The sequence below is a fragment of the Oncorhynchus nerka genome, linkage group LG9b (genome assembly GCF_034236695.1).
Source record: "Oncorhynchus nerka isolate Pitt River linkage group LG9b, Oner_Uvic_2.0, whole genome shotgun sequence".
Taxonomy (NCBI): Eukaryota; Metazoa; Chordata; class Actinopteri; order Salmoniformes; family Salmonidae; genus Oncorhynchus; species Oncorhynchus nerka.
The window spans coordinates 48,944,088-48,961,587 of NC_088424.1; the positions used below are offsets into that span (position 1 = coordinate 48,944,088).

The 17,500-nt window shown below is 47.5% G+C and overlaps 1 protein-coding gene across 1 annotated transcript in view; it reads left to right on the top strand.

Annotated features, from left to right (window-relative positions):
* Window positions 1-17,500, top strand: part of si:ch1073-391i24.1 (receptor-type tyrosine-protein phosphatase mu) — an 89,692-nt gene that overhangs the window by 7,267 nt on the left and 64,925 nt on the right. The window contains exon 3 of the mRNA XM_065013643.1: window positions 16,713-16,829. Within this exon, the coding sequence (XP_064869715.1) occupies window positions 16,713-16,829 (117 nt within the window). The remainder of the gene's footprint in view (window positions 1-16,712; window positions 16,830-17,500) is intronic.

Consider the following 17,500-nt stretch of genomic DNA (forward strand, 5'->3'; position numbering starts at 1 on the left):
TCAGAGTGGCAGGTCGGCAGGTAGCCTAGTGGTCAGAGTGGCAGGTTGGCAGGTAGCCTAGTGGTCAGGGTGGCAGGTTGGCAGGTAGCCTAGTGGTCAGGGTGGCAGGTTGGCAGGTAGCCTAGTGGTCAGAGTGGCAGGTCGGCATGTAGCCTAGTGGTCAGAGTGGCAGGTCGGCAGGTAGCCTAGTGGTCAGAGTGGCAGGTCGGCAGGTAGCCTAGTGGTCAGAGTGGCAGGTCGGCATGTAGCCTAGTGGTCAGGGTGGCAGGTTGGCAGGTAGCCTAGTGGTCAGAGTGGCAGGTCGGCAGGTAGCCTAGTGGTCAGAGTGGCAGGTCGGCAGGTAGCCTAGTGGTCAGAGTGGCAGGTTGGCAGGTAGCCTAGTGGTCAGAGTGGCAGGTTGGCAGGTAGCCTAGTGGTCAGAGTGGCAGGTCGGCAGGTAGCCTAGTGGTCAGAGTGGCAGGTAGCCTAGTAGTCAGAGTGGCAGGTCGGCAGGTAGCCTAGTGGTCAGAGTGGCAGGTCGGCAGGTAGCCTAGTGGTCAGAGTGGCAGGTCGGCAGGTAGCCTAGTGGTCAGAGTGGCAGGTTGGCAGGTCGCCTAGTGGTCAGAGTGGCAGGTCGGCAGGTAGCCTAGTGGTCAGAGTGGCAGGTAGCCTAGTGATCAGAGTGGCAGGTTGGCAGGTAGCCTAGTGGTCAGAGTGGCAGGTCGGCAGGTAGACTAGTGGTCAGAGTGGCAGGTTGGCAGGTAGCCTAGTGGTCAGGGTGGCAGGTTGGCAGGTAGCCTAGTGGTCAGGGTGGCAGGTTGGCAGGTAGCCTAGTGGTCAGAGTGGCAGGTCGGCATGTAGCCTAGTGGTCAGAGTGGCAGGTTGGCAGGTAGCCTAGTGGTCAGAGTGGCAGGTCGGCAGGTAGCCTAGTGGTCAGAGTGGCAGGTCGGCATGTAGCCTAGTGGTCAGGGTGGCAGGTTGGCAGGTAGCCTAGTGGTCAGAGTGGCAGGTCGGCAGGTAGCCTAGTGGTCAGAGTGGCAGGTCGGCAGGTAGCCTAGTGGTCAGAGTGGCAGGTCGGCAGGTAGCCTAGTGGTCAGAGTGGCAGGTTGGCAGGTAGCCTAGTGGTCAGAGTGGCAGGTCGGCAGGTAGCCTAGTGGTCAGAGTGGCAGGTTGGCAGGTAGCCTAGTGGTCAGAGTGGCAGGTTGGCAGGTAGCCTAGTGGTCAGAGTGGCAGGTTGGCAGGTAGCCTAGTGGTCAGAGTGGCAGGTCGGCATGTAGCCTAGTGGTCAGAGTGGCAGGTCGGCAGGTAGCCTAGTGGTCAGAGTGGCAGGTCGGCAGGTAGCCTAGTGGTCAGAGTGGCAGGTCGGCAGGTAGCCTAGTGGTCAGAGTGGCAGGTCGGCAGGTAGCCTGGTGGTCAGAGTGGGTCAGGGCAGTAGGCAGGTCGCCTAGTGGTCAGAGTGGCAGGTCGGCAGGTAGCCTAGTGGTCAGAGTGGCAGGTCGGCATGTAGCCTAGTGGTCAGAGTGGCAGGTTGGCAGGTAGCCTAGTGGTCAGAGTGGCAGGTCGGCAGGTAGCCTAGTGGTCAGAGTGGCAGGTCGGCAGGTAGCCTAGTGGTCAGAGTGGCAGGTTGGCAGGTAGCCTAGTGGTCAGAGTGGCAGGTAGCCTAGTGGTTAGAGTGTAGAGGAGGAAGGTATCCTAGTGGTTAGAGTGGCAGGTCGGCAGGTAGCCTAGTGGTCAGAGTGGCAGGTCGGCAGGTAGCCTAGTGGTCAGAGTGGCAGGTCGGCAGGTAGCCTAGTGGTCAGAGTGGCAGGTTGGCAGGTAGCCTAGTGGTCAGAGTGGCAGGTCGGCAGGTCGCCTAGTGGTCAGAGTGGCAGGTCGGCAGGTAGCCTAGTGGTCAGAGTGGCAGGTCGGCATGTAGCCTAGTGGTCAGAGTGGCAGGTAGGCAGGTAGCCTAGTGGTCAGAGTGGCAGGTTGGCAGGTAGCCTAGTGGTCAGAGTGGCAGGTCGGCATGTAGCCTAGTGGTCAGAGTGGCAGGTCGGCAGGTAGCCTAGTGGTCAGAGTGGCAGGTCGGCAGGTAGCCTAGTGGTCAGAGTGGCAGGTCGGCAGGTAGCCTAGTGGTCAGAGTGGCAGGTCGGCAGGTAGCCTAGTGGTCAGAGTGTCAGGTAGGCAGGTCGCCTAGTGGTCAGAGTGGCAGGTCGGCAGGTAGCCTAGTGGTCAGAGTGGCAGGTCGGCATGTAGCCTAGTGGTCAGAGTGGCAGGTTGGCAGGTAGCCTAGTGGTCAGAGTGGCAGGTCGGCAGGTAGCCTAGTGGTCAGAGTGGCAGGTCGGCAGGTAGCCTAGTGGTCAGAGTGGCAGGTTGGCAGGTAGCCTAGTGGTCAGAGTGGCAGGTAGCCTAGTGGTTAGAGTGTAGAGGAGGAAGGTATCCTAGTGGTTAGAGGTTTGGGTCAGTAACCGAAAAGTTTGCTGGATTGAATCCACGAGCTGACAAGATAAAAATCTGTCGTTCTGCCCCTGAACAAGGCAGTTAACCCCACTGTTCCCCGTTAGGCCGTCCTTTACACCCTGTTCTCTACGCACCCTGTTCCTTTACACCCTGTTCTCTACGCACCCTGTTCCTTTACACCCTGTTCTCTACACACCCTGTTCCTTTACACCCTGTTCTCTACGCACCCTGTTCCTTTACACCCTGTTCTCTACGCACCCTGTTCCTTTACACCCTGTTCTCTACACACCCTGTTCCTTTACACCCTGTTCTCTACACACCCTGTTCCTTTACACCCTGTCCTCTACGCACCCTGTTCCTTTACACCATGTTCCTTTACACCCTGTTCTCTACACACCCTGTTCTCTACACACCCTGTTCCTTTACACCCTGTTCCTTTACACCCTGTTCTCTACACACCCTGTTCTCTACACACCCTGTTCCTTTACACCCTGTTCTCTACGCACCCTGTTCCTTTACACCCTGTTCCTTTACACCCTGTTCTCTACACACCCTGTTCTCTACACACCCTGTTCCTTTACACCCTGTTCCTTTACACCCTGTTCTCTACACACCCTGTTCTCTACACACCCTGTTCCTTTACACCCTGTTCTCTACACACCCTGTTCCTTTACACCCTGTTCCTTTACACCCTGTTCTCTACACACCCTGTTCCTTTACACCCTGTTCTCTACGCACCCTGTTCCTTTACACCCTGTTCTCTACACACCCTGTTCCTTTACACCGTGTTCTCTACACACCCTGTTCCTTTGCACCCTGTTCTCTACGCACCCTGTTCCTTTACACCCTGTTCCTTTACACCCTGTTCTCTACGCACCCTGTTCCTTTACACCCTGTTCTCTACACACCCTGTTCCATTACACCCTGTTCCTTTACACCCTGTTCCTTTACACCCTTTTCCTTTACACCCTGTTCCTTTACACCCTTTTCCTTTACACCCTGTTCCTTTACACCCTTTTCCTGTACACCCTTTTCCTTTACACCCTGTTCCTTTACACCCTTTTCCTTTACACCCTGTTGCTTTACACCCTGTTCTCTACACACCCTGTTCCTTTACACCCTGTTCTCTACGCACCCTGTTCCTTTACCCTCTGTTCCTTTACACCCTGTTCCTTTACACCCTTTTCCTTTACACCCTGTTCCTTTACACCCTTTTCCTTTACACCCTTTTCCTTTACACCCTGTTCCTTTACACCTTTTTCCTTTACACTCTGTTCCTTTACACCCTTTTCCTTTACACCCTGTTCTCTACACACCCTGTTCCTTTACACCCTGTTCCTTTACACCCTGTTCTCTACGCACCCTGTTCCTTTACACCCTGTTCCTTTACACCCTGTTCTCTACGCACCCTGTTCCTTTACACCCTGTTCTCTACACACCCTGTTCCTTTACACCCTGTTCTCTACGCACCCTGTTCCTTTACACCCTGTTCTCTACACACCCTGTTCCTTTACACCCTGTTCCTTTACACCCTGTTCCATTCGCTAGTGTTTGTTCTATTTGAGACTCGGCCTATGTGTACAGGACAGACAGGCCTTGCAAAACTATTCAAAGAGACCAAAGATAACCCTGAAGGAGCTGCAAAGCTCCACAGCGGAAATTGGAGTATCTGTCCATAGGACCACTTTAAGGCGTACACTCCACAGAGCTGGGTTTTACGGAAGAGTGTCCAGAAAAAAGCCATTGCTTAAAGAAAAAATAAACGAACACGTTTGGTGTTCGTCAAAAGGCATGTGGGAGACTCCCCAAACATATTGAAGAAGGTACTCTGGTCAGATGAGACTAAAATTGAGCTTTTTGGCCATCAAAGAAAACGCTATGTCTGGCACAAACCCAACACCTCTCATCACCCCAAAAACACCATCCCCACAGTGAAGCATGGTGGTGGCAGCATCGTGCTGCGGCGATGTTTTTCATCGGCAGGGACTGGGAAGGAGGTTCACCTTCCAGCAGGACAATGACCCTACTGCTGAAGCAACACTCGAATGGTTTAAGGGGAAACAGTCAAAGCCCAGACCTCAATCACATTGAGAATCTGTGGTTTGACTTAAAGATTTCTGTACACCTTTGGAACCCATCCAACTTAAAGGAGTTGGAGCAGTTTTGCCTTGAAAAATGGACAAAAAATCCCACTGGCTAGATGTGCCAATTTTATAGAGACATACTCCAAGAGACTTGCAGCTGTAATTGCTGAAAAAGTTGGCTCTACGAAGTATTGACTTTGGGGCGGGGGGGGGTGAATGGTTATGCACACTCAAGTTTACTGTTTTTTTTGTCTTATTTCTTGTTTGTTTCACAATAAAAAGTATTTTGCATCTTCAAAGTGGTAGGCATGTTGTGTAAATCGAAATGAGACAAACCCCCAAATCTTATTTTAATTCCAGATTGTAAGGCACACAAAAAAAAGGTCAAGGGAGGGAATAGTTTCGCAAGCCACCGTACGTGTGTACCGTAATGCCGTCTGGTAAGTTGCTTTCGGACTTAGTGAGCCATGTGTCCCTATCTCTGCCAGACGCCATCTCCCCCCTCTCACCCCATCCCTCGATCAGATAATTGTGAAGTGAGAGGAAACTGATTGATGGCGTTCGTTATATTGGAGGCGTTGAGGCGACCAACCGACTGACTAACTGACTGATTCACTGACTGACTGACTGAATGACTGACTGACTGTGGTTACTGTAGACTGCATCTGTAGCAGGATATTACAGATACTACACAGACACCACACCATCAGGCAGACAGATGAACAGGCAGACAGACAGACAGACAGACAGACAGACAGACAGACAGACAGACAGACAGACAGACAGACAGACGAACAGACAGACAGACAGACGAACAGGCAGGCAGACAGATGAACAGGCAGGCAGACAGATGAACAGGCAGGCAGACAGATGAACGGGCAGACAGATGAACAGGCAGACTGACAGATGGCCGGGCAGACAGACAGATGAACAGGCAGGCAGACAGATTAAGACAGATTATCAAGCAGGTAGACAGACAGACAGGCAGGCAGGCAGAACAGACAGAACAGAACAGACAGAGCAGAACTGACAGACAGACAGACAGAACAGAACAGACAGGACCAACAGAACAGACAGAACAGGACAGGACAGAACAGGACAGACAGAACAGACAAAACTGACAGACAGACAGAACAGACAGAACAGAACTGACAGACAGAACCAACCGAACAGACAGGACCAGAAGAGACAGAACAGAACAGAACAGACAGGACCAGAACAGACAGGCGAACAGACAGACTGAGTGATGTTCCTCAGAGCAGAAACGGTCTCTCCTGGCTGTCTTTACAGTAGATAGGACCAGAACAGACAGAACAGACAGGACCAACAGAACAAACAGAACAGACAGGACCAGAACAGGACAGACAGAACAGACAGACTGAGTGATGTTCCTCAGAGCAGAAACGGTCTCTCCTGGCTGTCTTTACAGTAGATAGGACCAGAACAGACAGAACAGACAGGACCAACAGAACAAACAGAACAGACAGGACCAGAACAGGACAGACAGAACAGACAGACTGAGTGATGTTCCTCAGAGCAGAAACGGTCTCTCCTGGCTGTCTTTACAGTAGATAGGACCAGAACAGACAGAACAGACAGGACCAACAGAACAAACAGAACAGACAGGACCAGAACAGGACAGACAGAACAGACAGACTGAGTGATGTTCCTCAGAGCAGAAACGGTCTCTCCTGGCTGTCTTTACAGTAGATAGGACCAGAACAGACAGAACAGACAGGACCAACAGAACAAACAGAACAGACAGGACCAGAACAGGACAGACAGAACAGACAGACTGAGTGATGTTCCTCAGAGCAGAAACGGTCTCTCCTGGCTGTCTTTACAGTAGATAGGAGTGCTGTAACTTGTTATTGAGGGGTCTGTTTGTGGAGACTTAAGAGTTATAGGGTACCTAAATTACAAAGTCACTCCTTTACTGAATCAAGTACACACACACACACACACACACACACACACACACACACATGCGTGGTACACACACTTCAGCATTGATCTGCTGATATGTACCGGTGGGCCGAGATAGTCAGGGCCTCAACTGGCTGTTGCTAGGTAGAATAGTGACATTTCTAATAGTGACATTTCTAAATAGTGACATTTCTAAATAGTGACATTTCTAATAGTGACATTTCTAAATAGTGACATTTCTAATAGTGACATTTCTAATAGTGACATTTCTAATAGTGACATTTCTAAATAGTGACATTTCTAATAGTGACATTTCTAATAGTGACATTTCTAAATAGTGACATTTCTAATAGTGACATTTCTAAATAGTGACATTTCTAATAGTGACATTTCTAATAGTGACATTTCTAATAGTGACATTTCTAATAGTGACATTTCTAAATAGTGACATTTCTAATAGTGACATTTCTAAATAGTGACATTTCTAATAGTGACATTTCTAATAGTGACATTTCTAAATAGTGACATTTCTAATAGTGACATTTCTAAATAGTGACATTTCTAATAGTGACATTTCTAATAATGACATTTCTAATAGTGACATTTCTAATAGTGACATTTCTAATAGTCTCCTCCCCGTGGCTGAATGAGTAGAATTGCATTAAATTAGTTACAAAATCTGCTCTTCGCCCCCTCTTCGCAAAATGTCTAGAATTGAAGAAAGCTTGCTTTAAAAATGCAAGATTTTCTATAACACCACATGGCAGATTTGTTATATTTTTATTTACAATTGCACGAAATACGTAGTATGGATGTGGGTAGGCTGACCCGTGACTAACTACCCCTCACGATGAGGTCATATTGTTTGGTCTCCACCCTCATCAAAGTCCCCTAGGCTGCCCCGTGACTAACTACCCCTCACGATGAGGTCATATTGTTTGGTCTCCACCCTCATCAAAGTGCTTTATTACTGATGTTCTGTTTCAAAACAAATGGAAACCAACGGAATGAAACTGGGAGGGACCTACCTGAATTCGTCCAATAGAAATTCTTGCTTTAGTGCTCTCTTGCTTGTGTTTGAACTAACGATTACACCCCAGGCTGATTCATGGCACTATCTCTGGTAGTGTTACCATCCACTATCTCTGGTAGATCATTATACTGTTACCATCCACTATCTCTGGTAGATCATTATACTGTTACCATCCACTATCTCTGGTAGATCATTATACTGTTACCATCCACTATCTCTGGTAGTGTTACCATCCACTATCTCTGGTAGATCATTATAGTGTTACCATCCACTATCTCTTGTAGTGTTACCATCCACTATCTCTGGTAGATCATTATACTGTTACCATCCACTATCTCTGGTAGTGTTACCATCCACTATCTCTGGTAGATCATTATACTGTTACCATCCACTATCTCTGGTAGTGTTACCATCCACTATCTCTGGTAGATCATTATACTGTTACCATCCACTATCTCTGGTAGATCATTATAATGTTACCATCCACTATCTCTGGTAGTGTTACCATCCACTATCTCTGGTAGAGCATTATAGTGTTACCATCCACTATCTCTGGTAGTGTTACCATCCACTATCTCTGGTAGTGTTACCATCCACTATCTCTGGTACATCATTATAGTGTTACCATCCACTATCTCTGGTACATCATTATAGTGTTACCATCCACTATCTCTGGTAGTGTTACCATCCACTATCTCTGGTAGTGTTACCATCCACTGTCTCTGGTACATCATTATAGTGTTACCATCCACTATCTCTGGTAGTGTTACCATCCACTATCTCTGGTAGTGTTACCATCCACTATCTCTGGTAGAGCATTATAGTGTTACCATCCACTATCTCTGGTAGTGTTACCATCCACTATCTCTGGTAGATCATTATACTGTTACCATCCACTATCTCTGGTAGTGTTACCATCCACTATCTCTGGTAGTGTTACCATCCACTATCTCTGGTAGTGTTACCATCCACTATCTCTGGCACATCATTATACTGTTACCATCCACTATCTCTGGTAGATCATTATACTGTTACCATCCACTATCTCTGGTAGTGTTACCATCCACTATCTCTGGTAGATCATTATACTGTTACCATCCACTATCTCTGGTAGTGTTACCATCCACTATCTCTGGTAGTGTTACCATCCACTATCTCTGGTAGATCATTATACTGTTACCATCCACTATCTCTGGTAGTGTTACCATCCACTATCTCTGGTAGATCATTATAGTGTTACCATCCACTATCTCTGGTACATCATTATAGTGTTACCATCCACTATCTCTGGTAGTGTTACCATCCACTATCTCTGGTAGATCATTATAGTGTTACCATCCACTATCTCTGGTAGTGTTACCATCCACTATCTCTGGTAGTGTTACCATCCACTATCTCTGGTAGTGTTACCATCCACTATCTCTGGTAGATCATTATACTGTTACCATCCACTATCTCTGGTAGTGTTACCATCCACTATCTCTGGTAGTGTTACCATCCGCTATCTCTGGTAGATCATTATAGTGTTACCATCCACTATCTCTGGTAGTGTTACCATCCACTATCTCTGGTAGTGTTACCATCCACTATCTCTGGTACATCATTATAGTGTTACCATCCACTATCTCTGGTAGAGCATTATACTGTTACCATCCACTATCTCTGGTAGTGTTACCATACACTATCTCTGGTAGTGTTACCATCCACTATCTCTGGTAGATCATTATAGTGTTACCATCCACTATCTCTGGTAGTGTTACCATCCACTATCTCTGGTAGTGTTACCATCCACTATCTCTGGTAGTGTTACCATCCACTATCTCTGGTAGATCATTATACTGTTACCATCCACTATCTCTGGTAGTGTTACCATCCACTATCTCTGGTAGTGTTACCATCCACTATCTCTGGTAGATCATTATACTGTTACCATCCACTATCTCTGGTAGTGTTACCATCCACTATCTCTGGTAGATCATTATACTGTTACCATCCACTATCTCTGGTAGTGTTACCATCCACTATCTCTGGTAGAGCATTATACTGTTACCATCCACTATCTCTGGTAGTGTTACCATCCACTATCTCTGGTAGATCATTATACTGTTACCATCCACTATCTCTGGTAGTGTTACCATCCACTCTCTCTGGTAGTGTTACCATCCACTATCTCTGGTAGAGCATTATACTGTTACCATCCACTATCTCTGGTAGATCATTATACTGTTACCATCCACTATCTCTGGTAGTGTTACCATCCACTATCTCTGGTAGATCATTATACTGTTACCATCCACTATCTCTGGTAGAGCATTATACTGTTACCATCCACTATCTCTGGTAGTGTTACCATCCACTATCTCTGGTAGAGCATTATACTGTTACCATCCACTATCTCTGGTAGATCATTATACTGTTACCATCCGCTATCTCTGGTAGTGTTACCATCCACTATCTCTGGTAGTGTTACCATCCACTATCTCTGGTAGATCATTATACTGTTACCATCCGCTATCTCTGGTAGTGTTACCATCCGCTATCTCTGGTAGTGTTACCATCCACTATCTCTGGTAGATCATTATACTGTTACCATCCACTATCTCTGGTAGTGTTACCATCCACTATCTCTGGTAGATCATTATACTGTTACCATCCACTATCTCTGGTAGTGTTACCATCCACTATCTCTGGTAGAGCATTATAGTGTTACCATCCACTATCTCTGGCACATCATTATACTGTTACCATCCACTATCTCTGGTAGATCATTATACTGTTACCATCCACTATCTCTGGTAGTGTTACCATCCACTATCTCTGGTAGTGTTACCATCCACTATCTCTGGTAGTGTTACCATCCACTATCTCTGGTAGATCATTATACTGTTACCATCCGCTATCTCTGGTAGTGTTACCATCCGCTATCTCTGGTAGTGTTACCATCCACTATCTCTGGTAGATCATTATACTGTTACCATCCACTATCTCTGGTAGTGTTACCATCCACTATCTCTGGTAGATCATTATACTGTTACCATCCACTATCTCTGGTAGTGTTACCATCCACTATCTCTGGTAGATCATTATACTGTTACCATCCACTATCTCTGGTAGTGTTACCATCCACTATCTCTGGTAGAGCATTATAGTGTTACCATCCACTATCTCTGGCACATCATTATACTGTTACCATCCACTATCTCTGGTAGATCATTATACTGTTACCATCCACTATCTCTGGTAGTGTTACCATCCACTATCTCTGGTAGTGTTACCATCCACTATCTCTGGTAGTGTTACCATCCACTATCTCTGGTAGATCATTATAGTGTTACCATCCACTATCTCTGGTAGTGTTACCATCCACTATCTCTGGTAGTGTTACCATCCACTATCTCTGGTAGTGTTACCATCCACTATCTCTGGTAGATCATTATACTGTTACCATCCACTATCTCTGGTAGTGTTACCATCCACTATCTCTGGTAGATCATTATACTGTTACCATCCACTATCTCTGGTAGATCATTATACTGTTACCATCCACTATCTCTGGTAGTGTTACCATCCACTATCTCTGGTAGTGTTACCATCCACTATCTCTACACTCAGTCACTCTCCCTTACTCTCATTCCTCTCTTCTACTCTCCTCTCCTCCACTCTCCTCTCTCTTCTCCCTCTCCTCTCCTTTTCCCTCCTCATTCCTCCTCTCTTCCACTCTCCTCTCTCTTCTCCCTCTCCTTTCCCCTCCTCATTCCTCCTCTCCTCCACTCTCCTCTCCTCTCTTTTCCACTCCCCATTCCTCCTCTCCTCCACTCTCCTCTCCTCTCTTTTCCCCTCCTCATTCCTCCTCTCCTCCACTCTCCTCTCTTTTCCCCTCCTCATTCCTCCTCTCCTCTTTCTCCTCTCCTCTCTTCCCCTCCCCTCATCCTCTTATCATCCTCCCCACACCTTCTCCACACCTGTTTAGCTGTGGTTCTATCCTGAGAGGGTAGGCTGACAGGCTGTCCATTATATGATCAGTGTTCAATGGCAGTTGGTCACAGAGACACACACACACACACACACACACACACACACGCACACACACACACAGTTGGTCACAGAGCCGTCGGTCCCTCCGAGGGGACATGAAATCACTCCACTGTATCACACCAGCCCATCTGCTCTGTTACTGCCACTCTCTGTGTGTGTGTGTGTGTGTGTGTGTGTGTGTGTGTGTGTGTGTGTGTGTGTGTGTGTGTGTGTGTGTGTGTGTGTGTGTGTGTGTGTGTGTGTGTGTGTGCGCGCTCTGATCGCTAGCTCTACTGATGAACTCTGGAGTTCCTGGCACACACATCAGTTTCAAACACACACACACACACACACACACACACACACACACACACACACACACACACATACTCCCCCTATTCCCCCTTGATTAGTGTGGAGGAGCTTCAGCATACACAGTCTTTGATTTACGACAAGTTTGGTTAGTGAAGGGACCTGGTGAGTGAGGGAGAGTGTGTATAGCTGTCCATCTGTCTGTCTGGTCTTCTCTCTGTCTGTCTGTCTGTCTGTCTGTCTGTCTGTCTGTCTGTCTGTCTGTCTGTCTGTCTGTCTGTCTGTCTGTCTGGTCTTCTCTCTGTCTATCTCTCTTCTGTCTGTCTGTCTGTCTGTCTGTCTGTCTGTCTTTTTCTGTCTGTCTGCTCGTCTGTCTGTCTGTCTGTCTGCCCGTCTGTCTGTCTGTCTGTCTCTCTGCCCGTCTGTCTGTCTGGTCTTCTCTCTGTTTATCTCTCTTCTGTCTGTCTGGTCTTCTCTCTGTCTATCTCTCTTCTGTCTGTCTGGTCTTCTCTCTGTTTATCTCTCTTCTGTCTGTCTGGTCTTCTCTCTGTCTATCTCTCTTCTGTCTGTCTGGTCTTCTCTCTGTCTATCTCTCTTCTGTCTGTCTGGTCTTCTCTCTGTCTATCTCTCTTCTGTCTGTATGGTCTTCTCTCTGTCTGTCTCTCTTCTGTCTGTCTGTCTCTCTGCCCGTCTGTCTGTCTGTCTGTCTGTCTGTCTGTCTGTCTGTCTGTCTGTCTGTCTGTCTGTCTGTCTGTCTGTCTGTCTGTCTGTGAGTGTGTGTAAATCTGGAGGAAGTCATTTTCGCCCATCGGCTAACTCTCCAAACCCATCACTGAGGCGTCTCATTTAAAGTGATCCAATAACGTAATGGGTTTTGGTTTAAATCCCACTGGAGAGAGACAGCAGTGATCTCCAATCTGGGATCGTCATTAGGGATTTACTAGAGGGACTGTCAGAGAGACGAGAGACATACCTAAAATTCGACCCTCTCTCTCCCTATCTTTCTCTCCCTCTCCTTCTCTCTCTCTCTCTCTCTCCTCTCTATCCTCTCTGTCTCTCTCTCTCTCTCTCCTCTCTGTCTCTCGCCTCTCTCTCTCCTCTCTCTCTCGCCTCTCTCTTTCTCTCTCTCTCTCTCTCTCCTCTCTGTCTCCCTCTATCTCTCCCTTTCCCCTCTTTCTTTCTCTCTCTCTCTCTTTCTGTTCTCTCTCTCCTCTCTCTCTCGCCTCTCTCTTTCTCTCTCTCTCTCTCTCTCTCTCTCTCTCTCTCCTCTCTGTCTCTCTCTATCTCTCCCTTTCCCCTCTTTCTTTCTCTCTCTCTCTCTTTCTGTTCTCTCTCTCTCCACCCCCAGAGTGATACTCGATACTCCAATCTCATTTTAGCTCTGTAATGACAGCAAACATTTTAGAATGAGGAAATTGAATTAGGTTTGCTGTGTTTTGCTGTGTGTGTGTGTGTGTGTGTGTGTGTGTGTGTGTGTGTGTGTGTGTGTGTGTGTGTGTGTGTGTGTGTGTGTGTGTGTGTGTGTGTGTGTGTGTGTGTCACATTTATTCCTCATCAAAATTACCATTCTAACATAATACCTCCATGGTTTTGATTTCATCCTCGATGTCCTCCTTTCTGCTTTTCTAACATTTACATTACATTTAAGTCATTTAGCAGACGCTCTTATCCTAACGATGTGAACAGTGTAATTGAAGGACAGTGATGATGCTGATGGAGGTGGTGGTGGTGGTGGTGGTGCTGATGGAGGTGGTGGTGGTGCTGATGGAGGTGGTGGTGGTGCTGATGGAGGTGGTGGTGGTGGTGGTGCTGATGGAGGTGGTGGTGCTGATGGAGGAGGTGGTGGTGGTGGTGGTGGGGTGATGCTGATGGAGGGGGTGGTGGTGGTGGTGGTGCTGATGGAGGTGGTGGTGGTGGTGGTGGTGGGGGGGGTGATGCTGATGGAGGTGGTGGTGGTGCTGATGGAGGTGGTGGTGGTGGTGGGGGTGATGCTGATGGAGGTGGTGGTGGTGGTGGTGCTGATGGAGGTGGTGGTGGTGCTGATGGAGGTGGTGGTGGTGCTGATGGAGGTGGTGGTGGTGCTGATGGAGGTGGTGGTGGTGGTGCTGATGGAGGTGGTGGTGGTGGTGGTGCTGATGGAGGTGGTGGTGGTGCTGATGGAGGTGGTGGTGGTGCTGATGGAAGTGGTGGTGGTGGTGGTGGTGGGGGTGATGCTGATGGAGGTGGTGGTGGTGGTGGTGGTGGTGCTGATGGAGGTGGTGGTGGTGGTGCTGATGGAGGTGGTGGTGGTGGGGGTGATGCTGATGGAGGTGGTGGTGGTGGTGGTGGGGGGGGGGGATAATGTTAACACTGATACTAGTGCTGATGGTGGTGGTGGTGGGGGTGGTGGTGGTGGTGGTGGTGGGGGGGGGTGTAATGTTAACACTGATACTAGTGGTGGTGGTGGTGGTGGTGATGATGCTGAGGGTGGTGGTGGTGGTGGTGGTGGTGGTGATGCTGATGGAGGTGGTGGTGGTGCTGATGGAGGTGGTGGTGGTGGTGGTGGTGGTGGTGGTGGTGCTGATGGAGGTGGTGGTGGTAGTGGTGGTGGTGCTGATGGAGGTGGTGGTGGTGGTGGGGGGGGATAATGTTAACACTGATACTAGTGCTGATGGTGGTGGTGGTGGGGGTGGTGGTGGTGGTGGTGGTGGGGGGGGGTGTAATGTTAACACTGATACTAGTGGTGGTGGTGGTGGTGGTGATGATGCTGAGGGTGGTGGTGGTGGTGGTGGTGGTGATGCTGATGGAGGTGGTGGTGGTAGTGGTGGTGGTGCTGATGGAGGTGGTGGTGGTGGTGGTGCTGATGGAGGTGGTGGTGGTGGTGGTGGTGGTGGGGGGGGGATAATGTTAACACTGATACTAGTGCTGATGGTGGTGGTGGTGGGGGTGGTGGTGGTGGTGGTGGGGGGTGTAATGTTAACACTGATACTAGTGGTGGTGGTGGTGGTGGTGATGATGCTGAGGGTGGTGGTGGTGGTGGTGGTGGTGATGCTGATGGAGGTGGTGGTGGTAGTGGTGGTGGTGCTGATGGAGGTGGTGGTGGTGGTGGTGCTGATGGAGGTGGTGGTGGTGCTGATGGAGGTGGTGGTGGAGGTGGTGGTGGTAGTGGTGGTGGTGCTGATGGAAGTGGTGGTGGTGGTGGTGCTGATGGAGGTGGTGGTGGGGGGGGTAATGTTAACACTGATACTAGTCTGACTGATCCTTCCAGTGGGGTGTTGTTCTCCACATAGAAATCTACCTTAAACATCGGATGATGGATTATCGATCTGAAATGGACATTATCTTTTCATTAGCAGATGTTGATAAAAAAAAAAAATCATCCTAACTTTCATTTTCTCCCATTTTCTTCTTTGTGAGAGACATTGCAGAATGGTAGATGGTAGATACACCATTTCCTTTTTACATTTTCGCTTCACGTTCTTTCAAACTATCTCAGGTTTGAGTTCTGACTGAAATCTTTCCTCCTTTAGAAATAGTCATTTGCACTCTTATCGACGTGAGAATGAGAACCATATTGTTATAAATGACATCTGTCGATAAATAAGATTTCCATTTGCGGCTACTCCTAGAACCAAACTAATATGGACCAAACCTCACTTTTGACTCCAGAGGGACGTGTAGAAATTGAATTTGAAGAGGAGAAATGTGAGATGTCACTTGTATGATGTCACCATTTCCTAGACTTTTTATTCTGGTCGTAGGTTTATTCTTTTTATTCTGGTCGTAGCTTGCAAACTTTAGACAAACTTAAGACTCACAGACCGCCTTAAATGCTTGGCAACTGAACCACCTAACTGGATAGTACAATAACTGAAGTATCTGTTACCGTGATGTGTGTTCTGTTACCGTGATGTGTGCTCTGTTACCATGGTGTGTGTGTTCTGTTACCATGGTGTGTGTGTTCTGTTACCATGATGTGTGTGTTCTGTTACCATTGTGCGTGGTGTGTGTGTTCTGTTACCGTTGTGTGTGTGTTCTGTTACCGTGATGTGTGTGTTCTGTTACCATGGTGTGTGTGTTCTGTTACCATTGTGCGTGGTGTGTGTGTTCTGTTACCGCTGTGTGTGTGTTCTGTTACCATTGTGCGTGGTGTGTGTGTTCTGTTACCGTTGTGTGTGTGTTCTGTTACCGTGATGTGTGTGTTCTGTTACCATGATGTGTGTGTTCTGTTACCGTGATGTGTGTTCTGTTACCATGGTGTGTGTGTTCTGTTACCGTGGTGTGTGTGTTCTGTTACCGTGATGTGTGTTCTGTTACCATGGTGTGTGTGTTCTGTTACCATTGTGTGTGTGTTCTGTTACCATGATGTGTGTGTTCTGTTACCATGATGTGTGTGTTCTGTTACCGTGGTGTTGTGTTACCATGGTGTGTGTGTTCTGTTACCATGATGTGTGTGTTCTGTTACCATTGTGTGTGTGTTCTGTTACCATGATGTGTGTGTTCTGTTACCATGATGTGTGTGTTCTGTTACCGTGGTGTGTGTTCTGTTACCATGATGTGTGTTCTGTTACCGTGGTGTGTGTGTTCTGTTACTGTGATGTGTGTGTTCTGTTACTGTGATGTGTGTGTTCTGTTGCCGTGGTGTGTGTGTTCTGTTACCATGGTGTGTGTGTTCTGTTACCATGGTGTGTGTTCTGTTACCGTGGTGTGTGTGTTCTGTTACCGTGGTGTGTGTGTGTTCTGTTACCATGGTGTGTGTTATTTTACCATGGTGTTGTGTGTTATGTTACCGTGGTGGGTGTGTGTTCTGTTACCATGGTGTGTGTTATGTTACCATGGTGTTGTGTGTTATGTTACCGTGGTGTGTGTGTGTTCTGTTACCATGGTGTGTGTGTTCTGTTACCGTGGTGTGTGTTATGTTACCGTGGTGTGTTTCTGTCAAGCAGGTGAAATGCTGTAAGTACTGGCCAGACGACACAGAGATCTACAGAGACATCAAGGTGACCCTCATAGAGACGCAGCTACTGTCAGAGTACGTCATACGGACCTTCGCTGTCGAGAAGGTGAGACTGGCTACTCCGGGTCGGAGGGGGGCAGCGGGGTGCTGAGGGATTATTTAAGATTCTCTTTGAAGAGGTAGGGTTTCAGATGTTTTCGTAAAATGGGCAGGGACTCTGCTGTCCTAGCTTCAGGGGGAAGCTGGTTCCACCATTGGGGTGCCAGGACAGAAAAGAGATTGGGAATGTTTGAACACCAGGCTGTAGTGTTCTGGATTAGTTGCAGGGGTTTGATGGCAGGAGGAAAGTTGCAGTGGTTTAGGATGACTACTACTACATTACTACCAATATTATTACACTACTACTACATTACTACCAATATTATTACACTACTACTGCACTACCTCTACATTACTACTAATATTATTACACTACTACTACATTACTATCAATATTATTACACTACTACTACATTACTACTAATATTATTACACTACTACTACATTACTACCAATATTATTACACTACTACTACATTACTACCAATATTATTACACTACTACTGCACTACCTCTACATTACTACTAATATTATTACACTACTACTACATTACTACTAATATTATTACACTACCTCTACATTACTACTAATATTATTACACTACTACTACATTACTACTAATATTATTACACTACTACTACATTACTACTAATATTATTACACTACTACTACATTACT